Below are 16,646 nucleotides of genomic sequence, written 5' to 3' on the forward strand. Positions count from 1 at the left end.
CCTAACGGCCATGTTCACGTGAGGTAAGCCCCAACGTCGTCCCTAGCGTTGACCGGGGATATTTCAACATTTCAATCGCGCATGCTTAAATTATCTACATATATCTACTATGCATAACAAATTTAGCCATATGCGTTTTATTCTTGTAAAAGTCTAGACAGATCCGTCCTGAGCATCGAACTCGAGCTCTCGAGCGATCACTTTTTGCCCTCCGCCTCGATCGGATCTTGGCAATACTAAGCTTTGGAAATGTCACACGGAGCCAATTCAGCTTCGCGCTCCTTTCGTGCCCGCGCGGTAATATTGGCCTTTGGTTACTCATGTTTGAGGCTGCTGTACATTTGCTAACTTCTGTGTTTTAGTGCGAAAATTGTCGGCTGAGAAAGGTGCGATATTTCTAATTTCAGTACGCGTCTTACCGCAAGGGTCGTATGAGGTTGAGGGAACCCAACTGCCCTTCAAAGGAGCTAATGGAGTGAGTTCTAATTGGAGTCGGTCTAACATTTTCATTCAGATCAAATGTGACAAAGCCATTCCATGTTCCAGCTGCGGCACACTCGGCATCCCCTGCCAGGCCGCATCTTCAAGGCTAACAGAACGGCCTCGCGCTCCTCCAACCAACCAGCATGCCAGCCATCAGAATGCCGCTTCAGGGGCTTCCGGCATTAACCAAGCCAGCGAGAGAAACTGGGAGCTGATAGAAGACCGCCTTTCTGCGGTCGAAAAGAGCATTCAAGAGTTGTCACATCGTTCTGCCCCCGGTTCTGTGAATTCGTTAGACCATCATTCACCCTCCATATCCACCCAGTCGTCGTTGGAGATAACGACAGCTGCATTTGAAGGACAATCGTCCTTTGGTAGTGCAACGTTGCTAGCCAAGAAGGCTGCAGATATATCCGTTGCAAGAGTCCCCGGGAGCAAACTCGACGAGAACGTCTATAGAGCCCTCCTCTCGCTAAAAAGTAACCTAGATAAGCACCATCCATCTCCGCGTTCTTCTGAATCGACGGAAACTGCAAGCACAGCCGCATCGAATCTAAATCTGCCTCCGGTGGCCTTCGTAATTTCTCTCATCAGGAGAGTCAAAGGTTTGAACGAAGCCTAAAACCTCGCCGGAGAGAAAATTTGAGCAGCTAATATGACATCCAGAGCAACCGCCGTTCTTTCTTGTGAACAACTCTTGGAGAGATTACCTCCAGATCGAAAAACTATGTCAGAAAGTTTACTTTCCTTCTGAACCGATCACCGCAGGGTCAATTACCCTTATGCATGGTTTGCTTTATTTCATCATTCGGGACTACATGCACAGTGGGGACAGTTCGCTGTCTCAATCTGATTGCACCCTATATGCAGACATTTGTGAGAAAAGCTTTGTGCAGGGTTTGAAATCTTACGAAATGTTTGTCGGCCCGACCCTTGAAAAGGTCCAGGCTCTGCTCATTGGGGTAAGTTCCCATTCACACTCCCTTGCTGCCAGGCCCTGGCTAATTGTTCGCTCGTCAAAACAGGTTATTAAGTGTCAAGAAGAATCAAATCACCCGCTTTGCTGGACATATCTGTCAATCGCATTTGATATGTGTCAAAGCATGGGATATCACAGCAATTCGGAATTGAAAAACGATCCTTTCCCCGTTGCGGAGGAGAAGCGACACGTTTTCTGGAGATTGTACATGATCGACAAAAACCTCTCTCTTAACCTTGGCCGCACATCACATTTTCAAGACCATGATATCGATTGCGGAGTATTCATACCGTCAACTGACCCCCATCAAAGCCCTTGGGATCTAATGGCTCATGTGATCATTAAATTTTCAGCTATTCAGGGCCGAGTGTATGACAGGCTATATTCTGTTTCAGCATCGCAATCGTCACCGGAGGAAAAAATGCGGGTGATGGAACAGTTGTCTATCGAGCTGATTGAAGTGCGAAATGAACTCCTCAGGGTATGCAAGCTTACGCTCTCTCATCTGTCCTCCGTAGCTCCCTATTGATAACATTTATAGATCGACGTCAGTGGTGGCTATTATGCGGATTCATTGCAGGGAATGGCGGCCTGCGCTGAATTCATCACCTATTCAGTTTTAACCGTCATATACCGCGCCCAGATGTCGCCGAATGCTATGTCTATAAGTTCCAAGTGTTTAGAGGCAGCCAAGCTCGGTCTACAGAGTCACCTAAAGTGCTTTTCCTACTTCAGTGAACGCAAAAGCCACAAGCAGGCTGAATACGTAACCTGGTTAGCCGCCCTTAATTGAATTTCCAGATACAAGGTACTAAAAACGACCATTAACTGTAACTAGGATCCTTCTCTACCCTTCCTTCACCCCGTTCGTCATCGTCTTCACCCACGCAATTGCCGCCGGAGACTTAGAGGAGCTCTCCCTACTCAAAGAAACCGTCGGCTCGCTTGAACTGGTTAAGGATCTTTCCCGTGGCTCCCAACATCTCTACGAGATATGCAAAGCATTCCTCACCATTGCCCAGTCCTTGATTGATTCTCAACTAACCCTGAACGGCCTCGAACACCAAGACGACGGCTCGCTTGTACTACCTTTTATGACGGATGGCCAGACCCAGATCACTTTCCCGGATATCCCCTGGCCAGAAGATATGCACGATTTTAACATGGACAGTGCTGATATTTCTGTCTTTTTGAATGATTTCCTTGGTACGAACAGGCCCGGGACAGATATGCTCAGCTTGAACCTTACGTAACCGCGTAGCGGTCTCAAAGTTCCATTACCCCCCCCCCCCCCCCCCCCCGGGGTCCCCGGGGGCTCAAGGGATATGGCTGCAGGCAAACCATGAGGTGTTGCTGCGTGCCCCGGATTGGACCAGAATGTCAAATCTACCGAGTTCTTACGTCGGGCCAATGGCCTAAAAACCCTGGATTCAATTTCTGCGTATAACGATATATAAATCGCCTCCAATGTATCACTATAGTTTACAATTCCCCTTTCCCTTCTCGAGACATTTTCAAAACCATCAACGGTATGTGTACCGCTTTTAATAGAATTATTTAATTAACATTTCCTCCATACAGTACATGAAATGAACAACTCAAAGCGAAGGCAAGATACAATCATCAAGATACAATCATCAAATGCTGTCAGTTCTCCTCCCTGCGCGTGGTTTCCACAACAACGTAAAGCCAGCTGAAAACATCCATGGAATACCATTCTTCACCTTCGCTCTGAGCCGGGTGTATACCGCCATTTAGATGACATACTTTGCCCAAAAATTAGCTTCAGTTAATGTCACCAACAGAGTTTTTGGATTACTTACCGGAATAAATAGATACGGAACGCGGCGTTCATACTCCTCCCAAGCTGCGCCATATTTTGCGCGGCAGCGATGGATATTCCTTCGAGCCCGATGGATGATCATCACGGTGAAAAATACCGGATAGAACCAAGGGAAAGGCGAGTTAAACCCGGTAATTAAGCCCCAGCAGAAAGCAAAATAGAAGTCACAGGTGTAATGCAACTTGCGGGCCAGTCCGACTATTGAGAAATTCGCGTGTGAGTTGAAATTGCATGTGCAGCTGATTGGGGGGGAAAAAAGGGGGGGGGAAGGAAAAAGGCACTTACACCATCCACTGCATAAAAGAGAATCTCCTGTCTTGGTGCGGATACATTGTGGGTTTTTGGCAAATTTCCATGGGAGTTGCGGGAATGTTTTGCGATTCACCACGACACCATGTTCCCGCGCCCGGAATCCGTTCTTCTGGCTATTAGCTGTATCCCACACCCAATATACAAAGAGATACGAAGCATAGAGGAATGCCAAGGCCCAAGGCCCCCAGTTGTAGTCTGACGGATTGTTTTGCGCGAGGTATATTGTGCAGTGGCAGTACGTCATTGGGACGCCGGCCATATTCCAGAAGATCAGCAGGAAGCCAAGCTTCTCATGGTACATGTCCCTAACCAGATGCATTAGCTGACATAAAGCGACATAATAATGTCAAGGAACGCAGATGAGAACATACCAGCTGGTGATGATGAGTTCTTCACCCTTTGCGCATGCATTTGCATAAAGGAAATGGGCCATGAGGAGGAACCCGACCTCTCCAGACACATATCCGAGCTGTTCATACTGCCTTAAAGCCGCCCCAAGGGTGAAAAGGAAGAGGAAGTACCACGGGATCCGGACTTCGAGAAACATTTTGATATCCAACAGTCCAAACAAACGTGGATTGAGCTCTGCTCCCATGAAGAGATCGTAAAAGAAAGATCCGGTCATGCGATGTTGCACACCTCTCGCGATGGCCGAGAAGTACGCAACAAATGATAACAGAATCCCAGAGCAGATCGCTACGCTCATTATCGGTCCGAATTCATCGATGAGAGTATACAGCTTGAAGGTTCCTGATACATGCAAACCCACAGCGACTGCAATTGTCAAGTACCACGCCGAGATAGCTGAGCAGTAATAGTCAAGCTGTTTGCCGCCCAAGTGCGGCAGCCGCTTTCCCTTGCCATACACACCAGGGAGCAGAAGATAACCTGCGCCTTCCAGCACCATCAATGTCCAGTATATCGTCCAAGCTTTGCGATGCGGGAACGCATGGGTGTACACGAGATCCACGAGGTGTGCGAGGAACTCCCTGAAGCTCTGACCTTCTGCGCGGGAGGGAAATTGGCCGTCGTAGAACGTTGCCCCGATGTACATGTAGTACATGATCAAGGGGGATCCAATCATTATGACGCACGCACCCAACACACCTCCAAATTCAAACTCGGCTTCATCATCGAGTTTGCTCGCGGATGTCCCTGCGTCTTTTGTCGTGCTATCCGGCTGGATGCCATTGGTTTCCTTCTTGCCCTGGTGAAGCTCACTAAGTTTTGCCAATTCAACATTAGCATACATACACTTGATAACTCGTAATTATTGGAAAGCAAAGTGTTCTGTAGATGGGGAGATGGGTATAGATGCGAGTAAGTAATTACGGGGGTACTGCTAAACGCGTAGTTGTGCAGTACGTACCTCTTGGCCTCCTGAACCGCCATTCTTAATTTTTCTCTTCAAATTGCGCGCCAGAAGCAAAAGGAAAAGAATGCACCGACACTGCAAAAACGACTAGATAGATAAATATATATCCTGATTCGCGGGTATTTATTTGTTCATGCGCCTTTGGGCTGATAGTTGCAGTCTCCCCCTATCTGTTCCCGGGCGACCGCGGACTCCGTGGATTCCGTGGACTGCGGAAACGGCCCTTGGGATGTGGTCGCTTCTTCGATGCCTTATTTTGAACCGGGGATTTAAATTCAATGGTATCGCCTCAGTAGTAGAGGTTAATCTGCATGGAATATCCAGTTCCTGTGGGGTTGGGAACGCGGATAGATCAATATAAGGAGGCCGCGATATTTTGCTCTCCAATATCCGAGGTTTCCCCGGACGGATTATGTAGTTTTCAAAAAGCACAGCGAGCAGGACAACAAAAAAATATATTAATTTGCCTCAGTAACGAATGGACACAGATTAATTTTAATAAGAAAACGAAAATCTGTGGGAAACGTCCACACATATGTCCTTTAGCAAAAGGCCGTTAGATCTGCGTTTCTCCGATGTCTTGTGGCGCAACACGGAGCTCGATTGGATCCGCCTGCTACTTTTAAGGTTCATCCAAGAGATGTCCAAAACATTGTTATGAGCTCTGCTCTTTTCCTGTGTAGATTGTTGTTTGGACTAATGGCCGTGAGACTTTGAAGGATGGGGTAGGACGAGATCATCATCAACAGATTTCGATTCGGACCATCGGGTTCTGATGAATGGGGGTGGATTTACTGCTTGATATCAACAGGTGCTGAACTCTTTTGCAATAAATATTCCAATAAATATCCAATGTAGCACCAATTGAAGGGATGTCTCCATGGTCACCTTCCCCCCCACCCAAAAAAAAAAAAAAAAAAAAAAAAAAAAAGTGTTGGTAGGCAGAGAGAAAAGAGATAAGATGAGACAGAGCACACTGGCTGGTCTGGTCTGGCACAACCGCTGCCGGCTTGCCAATGGCATTCCCACCAAATAAACCGCCAGCCAAGGGCGATTTTCTCTCCATTTTGATATCTCTTCCTCCGACAGGCTGAGTTCAACGGATTTTTGACTGCTTGGCGGGGGGCGGGTAGGAGCATTCCATGGGAACGACATAGGCCGGCCTACGGAGTACAGTCTGCAGTAGGTAGTCTACATATTTTCCAGGTTGGCGTGCAAGGTTCCTCATGTCGTATGGCAAAACATCAGCGGGGAAAAATTGTTAAATTCATAGAAACATGTAGTTATATCAATATATTGTGTAGAGCCGATAATGGGACAATACATAGCTCAATCCATCCCAAGCCTGTTGCTGCGATCCTGTTTGGCACGGCCGATTTTGCGGAGAGTGTCCAGTAGTAATAATGTTGATTCATTGTAGGAGAAAAATTGGCCCAAGTCTCTCCTTGAAGCACGGATTTTTGATGTTGTTGTCTGCCTTGGTCTGCTTGAGCCAATCGCTCTCATCAAGGCCACACACACTGTGGCTAAAATATTCGGCTGTGATACGGCGCATGCATGCCTCATTTTTGAGTGTCCAGGCGACAAAAAAAAAAAAAAAGAAAAGAAAGGAAAAGAAAGGAAAAATAAGCAGGTGAGAAAACACCAGTTCGCTGGGTAACTTTTGTGTTGAAGCGGAGGCCAAAACCACTCCACCCGCCCGCAAGGCGGGAAAATTCCCATGGATAGAGAGGCTTCATGAAGCATTCATGAGCTGCTGCAAGATGTACATTTCTGTTCCTCCTTCTGCTTTCTCTCTTTTAACTGAGCAGAATAAATGCCGGAATCAAGGCGATATAGATATGGTGTGGATGCGGTTAGTGTTATGCGAAATAAAAAATAAATCCCAGGAGGTTGGTTCAGTCCTGGCTACTACTGGGGGGGGGGGGCCCGGTTTTATTTGAAATTTTGTTCTATCTTGCCAGGATCCCTTTCCCGAGACAACGTTTCTCGGGATGATAAAGATCCCAATCCAGTGGCATTGGCTTCGATCACCGCGCTAGAAACAAAACACCTTTTGTTCTCCGCTACAATCAATTGCTCATGGCAGCAACTCTCGGATGCTGTAGGCATTGCTCAGGAAAGAAGCTACATCGCAACGTGCCACATCATTTGCAACCTACAAAAAGGACCCAACACTCAGGCTCAAACTGTGCGTTTCAATCCAAACCAAACTCGGACAGGAGGTTACCAACATACTGTGTATACATAATAATTACATGGATGTACGGAGTATTTGCTTGGCCATCCATCGGCAATGATGACACCAAATCAAATCGTTCCCCAGCGGGACGGAAGCGGCCCGCTATGGCCCGATTATCTATCTGCCTCCTTTGTGCGAGGTACGGGTTGGGTTGACATGAAAAGGTTCTACCAACCCATCTCTATATCCTGTTCCATTTTCTCTCTCTCTCTCTCTCTCTCTCTCTCTGCGCGAGATAAAAGCACACCTATGCCAGAGTATACTCCATAGCCGTGCTAATAACAGACGTCACAAAGCTGCATACTTACCCGCCAGCTTGGAATAGAGCGCGGACCTAAAAACAGAGCAGTGGGGGTGCGGATCGCGGTTATGACAAACATGTTACATGATGTTACATGTACATACATGTGCATACATATACACATAGTATTATAGATATAACATGGACGACAATAACAGGAGAGCAGAGCGGGGTTTCTCTAGCTTATAATTCAGCACTAATTTCAGCAACGGTGCATGTAGGAAAGAAACAAACAAGCAACTCTTTGCATACATTTACAGAGAAAACCAGTAACTTGACAAAATTGATTGCTCAGAATCATGCTCTGATTATTTTTTAACATATATGATAGTTATGCACAGCTTGCAGCACAATCTACACAGATTCAGCTATATCTCATATCACCCAGACAACTTCTTCAGAGTGATTGCTGAACATACAATTTTTGATGTAAATTCCTGCACTGAATCTGAGAGGTGGGTGCATGATGAGTGAGAAGAGCATATAGAAGTTTACAAGACTCTGATCAAAAATTCAACTAGTGATATAAAAACATGAAAATGAGTAAAGATGACAGAAGACATGAATTAGTATATATTGCATGTGCTGAATAAACTAATAAATTCTGATAATGATTAGTTACTGCTCATGGCTCTGATCTCTCTCTCTCTTTTCTCTCTAAAATCTCTTCTGGCACTCTCTTCTTAACAGGTTCCACTGTTCCAAAGACCCAGGTGAAAACAGGCAACATATATCAATCATCAAATCAAATCAAATCAAGCTTGACATGAGAATTAAAGCCAAGAAAGACAAAAGGAATTCTCCAGTTTCTCCCGTTCTCCAAGACCTGGCTCTAAGTCTAGAACGCGACAGAAGAGCCGGGCGGCCATTGCACGGTACGGTACAGCTTTTGATGATGGTGGGGGGTCCATGTCATATCAGAAACAAGAATAATAATAATAATAATAATGGAAAACTACATAGTTATGTGTTGAGGAGTTTCAAGAACGTACGTAGGTGAGGTGGAGCCGTCTTGGCTTCGGATCCTTGATCCTTGTTGGAGGAGAAGAGGTGGGAGATTTGTCTAATTTTGACTTCATGTTGGGAGGAAGGACACACACACACACAGAGAGAGAAAGAGAGAGAGAGAGAGATACTCTCTCTTCCCTGCCTGCTTCTGCTATTCTTCTTTTTTCCTTTTTTCCTTTTTTAAAAATCCTCATTCCAACCGACTTTTCCCGCGCGGTTAAGGAACCCTAAGCGGGGGGGGGGGAGGGGGCGGTATCTGTAAATACATATATATATATGGCCTTCTTCCAGATTCAAGAATAAAGGCTGGCTCAGCTTCTTCCTCCATAACATTTGTGAGGAATGTGGCACCCTGCACACGTGCATACATAAACTACAGAATATTATTAGAATATTATTGCGCATGCAATACCTAGGTAAGGAGAACATATGATACCCCCCCCCCAGGTTCGAAACAGGCTAGGTAAGTAAGTGCAGGTACAGTACAGAGAGAGTCCACACGGACAGTTTCGAATCAGATAAACGAGAAGAGAAGAGAAGAGAAGAGAAGAATAGAAATATATGTTTCTCTGGAGGGGGAAAGAAGAAGAAGAGTAATTAATATCTCCTACTTACAGTAGTAACCTTGCCTTACCGTTCGACAAGGCGGGGAGTGGAGTTGGAAGGATAGATAACTCCGTAGGTATGGATGGTATGGTATGGTATGGTATAAGAAGCACAAGCACCGAAAATAAAACAATAAAAAAGGAAAAAGATTAAGTTACCCCCAATGAACCCCCATCATCCCAGCAGCATGGTGAATCAAACAAGCCACTGCATGAATGAGAGTGATGGGATCTTATTATTGTTGCTCTCTGCCTATCAGTAGTGTCTGGGGAATAATAAATATTAATACAAGCGTAATTGTAGCGGCAGAGGATAGAGTTTATTCAAGCCCTGATAATGCAAAATGCAAAAGATCGATGGGATGGGATGGGATGGGAAGGGAACAAAGAAAACCACAAAAGAACAGGAAGCTAGGGAATACAGTACTGTACTGCGTAATAAATACATAACAAACAATATTAATACATAGTACTTTCTTTGTAATGCTGACAGGGCTGGAAACAAAGTGATTGTGAGTGAGCAAGAATAATAATCTTGGAGTTGCTGTAGTTAACTAACTACTCCGTAGTAAAATTTATTAAATGGGAGATCCGTGGGATATCGTATCCTGCGTGTATTGGGGTGGTTGAATTTTTTTTTTTTTTTCCCTAACCCTACCCTCCGATCTTTGATGTGTAACACCAATAATAATAAATGACGATATGTATGAGATCTTCTCGAAATGAAGAGCCCACTGGAGAAATCCAATAATAAATAGAGCCTTACTTTAGGTGGGTGGTGTGGAGAAAATAGTTTGTCAGATAGAAATGCGTAGAGTAGCAGGGGGGGGGTTTTATTTTTAATCCCACAATCCCACAATCCCACAATCCCACAATCCCACAAGCAACGTTCAACTTCATCCGCTTCCCCCATACCTACCCATACCTACCCCCGGGGTGGTGGGCAGACCTTGTGACGGGGGGGAATGTGTGCGGAGTAAGGTCGGGTTAGCCATGCTAGCTAGTACTCCATAGTTACGCAGTAGTAGGTACTTACTTACTACTACTACTAGTGTGTCGTCGGTGGCTGTAAGTTGTAATAACCTGACATGGCGAATCATGGCGAATCATGGAAGGAGAGATGTCCGGTGTGGCCCGATGTGGTGGCCCGATGTGGTCCCGTGTGGTCCATATGGCCCAGTATGGCCCAGTGTGGCGGCGCCCAGTCCCCAGCAGTGAACAGACTTAATAATAAAATAGTTGTGTGGGTTGTCAGGAGAAAGGCGGATGCCGGACTGGACGGGTTGGACGGGGGTTGGACGGGTTGGCGGGTTGGCGGGTGGTGGGTTCCGGAGTCCAGTCCAGTCCGGGCTAGGGAGGGCTAGGGGGGGGGTGGGTGGCCATGCATATATACCATATACCGTATCAGCATTATTATTACCGTTATACTCGCTTCTGCTAAGATGAGGATATTCTGTGTATTCTCTAATCAAATAATATCAATAATAATATTAAATATATATGTACAGAAATCCCAATGTCTTCCCATCTTCTTTTCCCCGTGATCATTATAATGGGTCCAACAGCGAAATGAAAAATAACCAGTTACGGAGTAGTTGCACAGAAACGGCATAGTGGAACGCCGACCGGGCTTCCTGCAGGCGAGGCGAGGTGGTAGGTATGGTATGGTATGCGCAATCGGGACAAGAAGTCTAAATAATTAATAATAAGCTGATTTTGATTTTTGATTTTGATTGTGACGAATGGTTCGGTTCGGTTGATTTTGGTTCGCGGTCGGACAGGTTGCACCGGCCGGTGGCACAAGTTGGACCCGGGGCCTTGGGACGGAGCAAAAAAAAAAAAAAAAAAAAAAAAGGAAAAAAAGGGAAAAAAGGGAAAAAAGGGAAAAAAGGGAAAAAAGGGAAAAAGAAAAGAAAAAAAGGAAAAACAGGAAAAAAAACAAGGGTTGCTGGAATCTGGAATGCCCCAACTCCACTTGCTTGGAACCGAACCGTGAATACTTTACCGAGATGTAACTACGCTGTGAAGAATAAGTGTGTACTCCGTGTAGTTAACTAGTTATATGAATAATATTAAATAAATGAGAAACGTGGTTTGATTGATGGAAGCGACGACGTCTCACATTTGGGTTTGGATAAAGTCCCTGTAATTTATGTTGTTAGTTCGCTTCTTTTTGTTACTACTCTAATACAGGTACAGTATCTTTTATCATGTTAATTAATATTATCACCCCGTGATATTAAAGTGATATTAAATGGGAGAATCAGAATATTATCATCATATGGAGTAGTTACTGCGTACAGGCAGGCAGGACAAGCTATACAAGAAGATAACAACAAAAATGATGAGGAATTAATTATTCTGAAAATATCAGCAGCTGCCGAGCTCTCTTCCGCTTCCTTCTTCTGTTTCCTTCCCCCCTTGCATCGAATCGACCAGACAGGCTGAGATGAAACTTAGTTATATATAAATAATAAGTGCTTGATACTAGGTGTATTCCATTCCAGCCGGACATGATTTAGCTGCATTCGAGAGGCGAATCCCAGCTCTCTTGGACCCTTTCTTTCGCCTCTCCTCTCCTCCTCCTCTCTCCTCCCTCCTCTTCCTCTCTCCTCTTCCTTCTCTCCTCTTTTTTAGACACTTTAACGCGTAAACCCGTAAACTTATTACGGCGCCGGCGCTTTATTACTAGGGGAGACCGGGGCTAGTTAGAACCTAGCTAGCAGGAGGCTTGCACGGACTAACTGTGTAGGCCTGTTCGTTCGCCCTCAATTCTGGCGGGTACAAGTAACTTACAGGACAGGGCCGCCGTCGCTTCTTCGTCGTCGTCGTATTCTTCTTCTGATTCTTCTTCTTCTTCTTCTTCTTCTTCTTCTTTTCAATTCATTCTCTTTTGTTCCGAAGACTTTCTTCTACCTCCTTCTTTTTCTCCATGTCAGGCAATCCTGTCTCTTGAACATCCAACAACAACGACCAAAACACAAGCGACAATACACAAACTACAACTAACAACTACTCCTACTCCTACAAAATCTATTCAAACAACAGCATAACATAGCCACCCCGAGTTGTTGTTGTGTGCGCTGATGCAAATGATCATCTGATTCTCTCTCTCTCTCTCTCTCGACAAAAAAACCATGCTCGAGAATTAAAAGGGCCGGGAAAATATAATTGAAAAGAAGAAAAATAAAAGGAGAAAAAAAATATAATAAAACATCCCAAATCCTATTCCGACCGTTATCCGTTCGTTCTCCCTATTTCCTTATTGTCCGCCATCCCCACATTCAACCACATTCAAGTTCACGCCCAAACGTCTTTCGTATGCGCTGTTTGCATCGCTCCTGAATTCTACTTGCTTGTATCCAGACCCTGTCGGCGTTGTGACAATTATAGCACAACACTTCACAGCCGATAGCGCATTGAATCGGTCTTTATCATCTATCGATAATCTACTTATCGTTCAGCTGCTTTTCTGGCGGATGTGGTAGTGGTTGGTACTCGATCTTCACTTTGAATACTTCATTATCGGATCGACAATTATTATTATGATTATTTTGTCAAAAAAAAAAGTCCATTTATTGATTTTTCAATTCTTCATTTCTATACCATTCGTCTGTGGAAGTCAGAGAACTAATCAGGTCATATAGGATATTTTCGTTTGATATATAGCAGACTCCTTTTTGCCCGTCATGGCTACAAAGGCGTCTATCCTACACCCTCCAAACGAGACCGAGCATACCATGTCTCGCGTCACCCAGGAGGGCAAAAAACTCACCTACCACCTCAAGGTCATTCAGCAGCCTGAGCGCGCCAGAGCATGTGGTGCTGGAGCGAAATGTGAGTCGTCAAAGATGTTGCGAAAATATTAACGGTTGGATGCTGACTATCTCCACCAGCCTCTGCGGACCGCCGACCTGTTGACCCGCCGCCAGTGGTCGAATTGCGCGTGTACGAATCAGACCTAAATGATCAGCACAAAACAGATGTCACTTTTAGCTACAATGCCAACTTCTTTCTGTTTGCGACCCTCGAGTGGGCACGACCAATTGCCCATGGCAGAGTCCAGACGCAGACCCCTTCCTGTCCCGTGCTGACAGGCGTGCCCGTTGCGGGCATTGCATATCTGGATCGACCAACCCAGGCGGGATACTTCATCTTCCCTGATCTTTCCGTCCGTCACGAGGGCCTGTACCGGTTAAACTTCAACTTGTATGAGGAAATGAAGGAACCCAAGCATGCCGATAAAGGTGGACTAGTACCACACCACCCGCAGCACCATCTGGTGCCGTCCACGCCGTCGAAACCCCGTTCACCGCATCAGTTCCTCCACTTCCGTTTGGTTGTCAAATCCGTCCCGTTCACCGTTTACAGCGCGAAGAAGTTCCCTGGCCTGGCCGAGAGTACCACGTTGAGTCGCATCGTGGCAGAGCAAGGTTGCCGTGTCCGGATCCGCCGCGATGTTCGTATGCGTCGTCGCGAACCGAAACCCAACAAGGACTATGGTGCCTACGACGACAGGCATAGGGCCACCCCAGATCCATACCCGGGAACTCCTATCGAACGTCCACGCTCGACGAGCAACGCCTCCATCGACGACCCTTACAGATACCCCACAGCACCACCACAGGTCCAACCGAGTCCCGAGTACGGCTACCATCATCCATCTCATCAGCAACCCTCTCCTGTCCCTACCGCAGCTCCGCACTTACTTCTATCCTTTGGCGCCCATGCACAATATCACGTTCCTCCCCCGCCACTACACGCCGCCGCCGCACACCCCGCTGCACCATCCACTGCCTATCCTTCTCCCCATCTTGGTTACGTACATACCCGACAAATCTCTGGCGGTTCAGAGTACGACCCCCTCGGGCAAAAATATTCCCAGTACCCACCTACCAGCCCTCACTCGGATGTATACGACCAATCGAAGCCTTCTATGCCCATGAACCCATCAATGGATCACCCCCCCTACCAGCAAATGTCCTACGACCAACGCCTCGCAGATCCAAAACTTTATAACCCACCATCTCAACTCCTCCACGCTCCTCCTCCTCAACAACAACAACATCAACAACAACAACAACATCAACATCAACATCAACATCAACCACCCCCATCCTCAGCAGGAGTAGCACAAACCACCCCGCACCGAACTCCCGCCAAACCAACAATCCTCCCACCAACCCCATCCTGCCTCTCCGTCGAAATCGACCCCGCCGCCGAAGCCGACGACACAATCTTCAGCGCCACGCGCACCCGCCGCGGCTGGGTCCTGGACGAGAAGCCCGGCCCCGCAAAGCGCACCCGCGACACCTCCGAGCACGACCACCAGCCCCTGCGCAACGGCCAGCGGCCTGTCATGTCCGGCGACGAAAGGGGCAGCGGCGAACTCAGCGAGACGTCTGGCGGGTCTGACGACGAGGTGATGATGTACCGGCGGGCGGATGGGCGGACGGTGTGGAAGCACCGCGCGTCGGCGAATTCGAAGGGGAAGGAGGTTAATACTCCGCGCGATTTGGATTTGGTTCCTAGGCGGGCGGAGGTGTGTCCTCTTCTTGAGTAAAAAAAAAAAAAGGGGGGGGGGGGGGTTGGTAGTTGGCTGTATTGAGGGAGGGGGTTCTATGGATGGGGAATGAATAAGAGAGGGAAATGACCCAAATCGTCGTTCGATTATGGGCACAGAAATCGCTTCTCCAGCTTCCTTCTCCGGTACTACCGACGGAAATCGTTATCTCGACTCGAAACAACCACCACATCATTTATAAAAGCCACCTTTGAACTTTCCAAGGTGATATGATATGTATCTTTATCAACCCAAGATCGATCAAACCCCCTCAAATCCATCCGAACCCAAATCTATCCGGATCTCTCGGCTAGCCTTTTATTCCCCTCTCCTCTACCACACCCATCTCGCATCTTTGCATCTTACGCGGCTTTTCATTCTATATTTTTTAACTTAACAACCAATCTGTCGGATACCACCTCCTTCCTTCTTTCTTCCTTCCTCTTTCTTTTATCTTTTTATCTACTTGTCATTTTATTTCATTTTATTTATCTCAAATATACTCCAGTGTTTCACACCTCCCCCAACACCCCCCGTTTCCTTCGTTCAATTTTTTTTTTTCTCTCTTCACACACACATGCCATGTATTCTTCCCTTCCCCTCACTGTTTTAACTGTTCATATATCCCCCCCCCCCCCCTTTCTTCCTCCCTTGCCTTTATTTTCTTTGCTCTGTTCCTATCAGTTATCAGTTTCCTATTTGTTGGTCTGTGTTATTTTTTTTTACCCCTGCTTATCCAACCCCTTGCCTCTCCTACTCCCGCCCGCTCGTTTGTGGTGGAGGATATTCCATCGCACTATATATATATATATGTATACATCATACCCGGCAAACGCGCACACCCTCTCCCACACACGTCACAATGATAATCGCAAATTGGCAAATTTCTGTTTCTTATCTACATTATTTGCAATTATGAAGGCCTTGTATCTGGAGAGAAGAGATGGGGAGAATGGGGAGAGAGAGGACTGGACGAAAAGAGAGGGGAAAAAAAGCACGGCAGGCCATTGTAATGTACATACCTGGGACTCCCGGGTATGTGGGCTAATTGTTCCTTTTTTTTTTTTTTTTTTTTTTTTTTTTTTTTTTTTTTTTTTTTTTTTTTATCTTCTACTTCTACCTGGTGTCTTTTATTTACTCTTGCCATTTCCTTTAATTTTTCTTTTAATTTTGTTATTTACTCTTATCGTGGCTCTATCTATCTAGCTCATCTCAAAGTTCTGCTGTTTCTTGCATACTATCTAAGTATACCTTACTCTACTTACTCTATCTAAGGTAACAATCATTTTTTTTTATCACCTCATTTCTTTCCTCAGGTATTTCTCTTCTCTTCTCTTCTCATCTTCATCTTCTTCTTCTTCCTCTTTTCTCAGAAAGAGATGAAATTGTATATGAATGAGATTTGGTAAAAAAAAAATACATAAAATGAAATATATATATATATTTTGAAAATATTATTTAAAAGGAATAAATATACATACACCAATCAATTCATAACTTTGTAGTTTATTGATAGTTTGAGTGAGTTGCGGTATTTATTTTAATACATGCATAGGCTGGGCTGAGAGAAATAGTTCATTATTATCAAGGGAATCAAACATTATGTATTATGTATGTATTGTACTATATTATTATTATTATTACAAGCCTCAATCGCTCGCTTGCGCTTGCTTATTCAGCTTGAAAAACGCGCTGTTTAATCTCTCAGATGAATGTAATGAGATATGAACAACTGCACATGACTTGTATAGATGAATTTCATGTAGTTCACAGCTGTTAATATATTAATAGAGAACAATGTCACGCTCCCGGCCGCGCCAAGGCCCCGTTGCGGTTCCACACGGCTCATCGCTTCCATGCGGATGATTCCATCCATCCCGCAGGCCGTCCGAACCGGTTTCCAACCACTCTATGACATCATGCGGATGTATCATA

The 16,646-nt window shown here is 45.7% G+C and overlaps 3 protein-coding genes across 3 annotated transcripts; 2 read left to right on the forward strand and 1 right to left on the reverse strand.

Moving 5' to 3' along the window:
• Positions 1 to 249: 249 nt before the first annotated feature.
• BDCG_08239 (C6 transcription factor) lies at positions 250 to 2,715 on the forward strand (the record flags this gene model as incomplete). Its single annotated transcript, XM_045424020.1, has 7 exons — positions 250 to 297; positions 363 to 386; positions 515 to 1,088; positions 1,150 to 1,445; positions 1,509 to 1,943; positions 2,004 to 2,236; positions 2,301 to 2,715. The coding sequence occupies 7 exons, from the start codon at positions 250 to 252 to the stop codon at positions 2,713 to 2,715; spliced, it is 2,025 nt and encodes a 674-aa protein (XP_045272830.1).
• A 37-nt stretch (positions 2,716 to 2,752) lies between these two features.
• On the reverse strand, positions 2,753 to 5,887 carry BDCG_08240 (delta24(24(1))-sterol reductase). The gene is made up of 5 exons (XM_045424021.1): positions 4,987 to 5,887; positions 3,989 to 4,837; positions 3,591 to 3,922; positions 3,286 to 3,503; positions 2,753 to 3,228 (listed from the first exon to the last, which is right to left on the reverse strand). Exons 1-5 carry the CDS (start codon positions 5,007 to 5,009, stop codon positions 3,217 to 3,219), a joined length of 1,434 nt encoding a protein of 477 aa, XP_045272831.1. The 5' UTR covers positions 5,010 to 5,887; the 3' UTR covers positions 2,753 to 3,216.
• Positions 5,888 to 12,837: 6,950 nt separating this feature from the next.
• Positions 12,838 to 14,716, forward strand: BDCG_08242 (sexual development activator VeA; the record flags this gene model as incomplete). The annotated part of the gene is made up of 2 exons (XM_045424022.1): positions 12,838 to 12,985; positions 13,045 to 14,716. The coding sequence occupies 2 exons, from the start codon at positions 12,838 to 12,840 to the stop codon at positions 14,709 to 14,711; spliced, it is 1,815 nt and encodes a 604-aa protein (XP_045272832.1). The 3' UTR covers positions 14,712 to 14,716.
• Between the last annotated feature and the right edge of the window lie 1,930 nt (positions 14,717 to 16,646).

Source organism: Blastomyces dermatitidis (assembly GCF_000003525.1).
Source record: "Blastomyces dermatitidis ER-3 genomic scaffold supercont1.10, whole genome shotgun sequence".
Lineage (NCBI taxonomy): Eukaryota > Fungi > Ascomycota > Eurotiomycetes > Onygenales > Ajellomycetaceae > Blastomyces > Blastomyces dermatitidis.

Bases quoted from the DNA above. Each gene is read 5' to 3' on its own strand.
- BDCG_08240 (XM_045424021.1), bottom strand. From the start codon at position 5,009: ATGGCGGTTCAGGAGGCCAAGAG. The intron at 3,923-3,988 runs GTATGTTCTCAT...GCATCTGGTTAG, and splicing joins GAACTCATCATCACCAGCTG to GGACATGTACCATGAGAAGC. The intron at 3,504-3,590 runs GTAAGTGCCTTT...ATTTCTCAATAG, and splicing joins TCTTTTATGCAGTGGATGGT to TCGGACTGGCCCGCAAGTTG.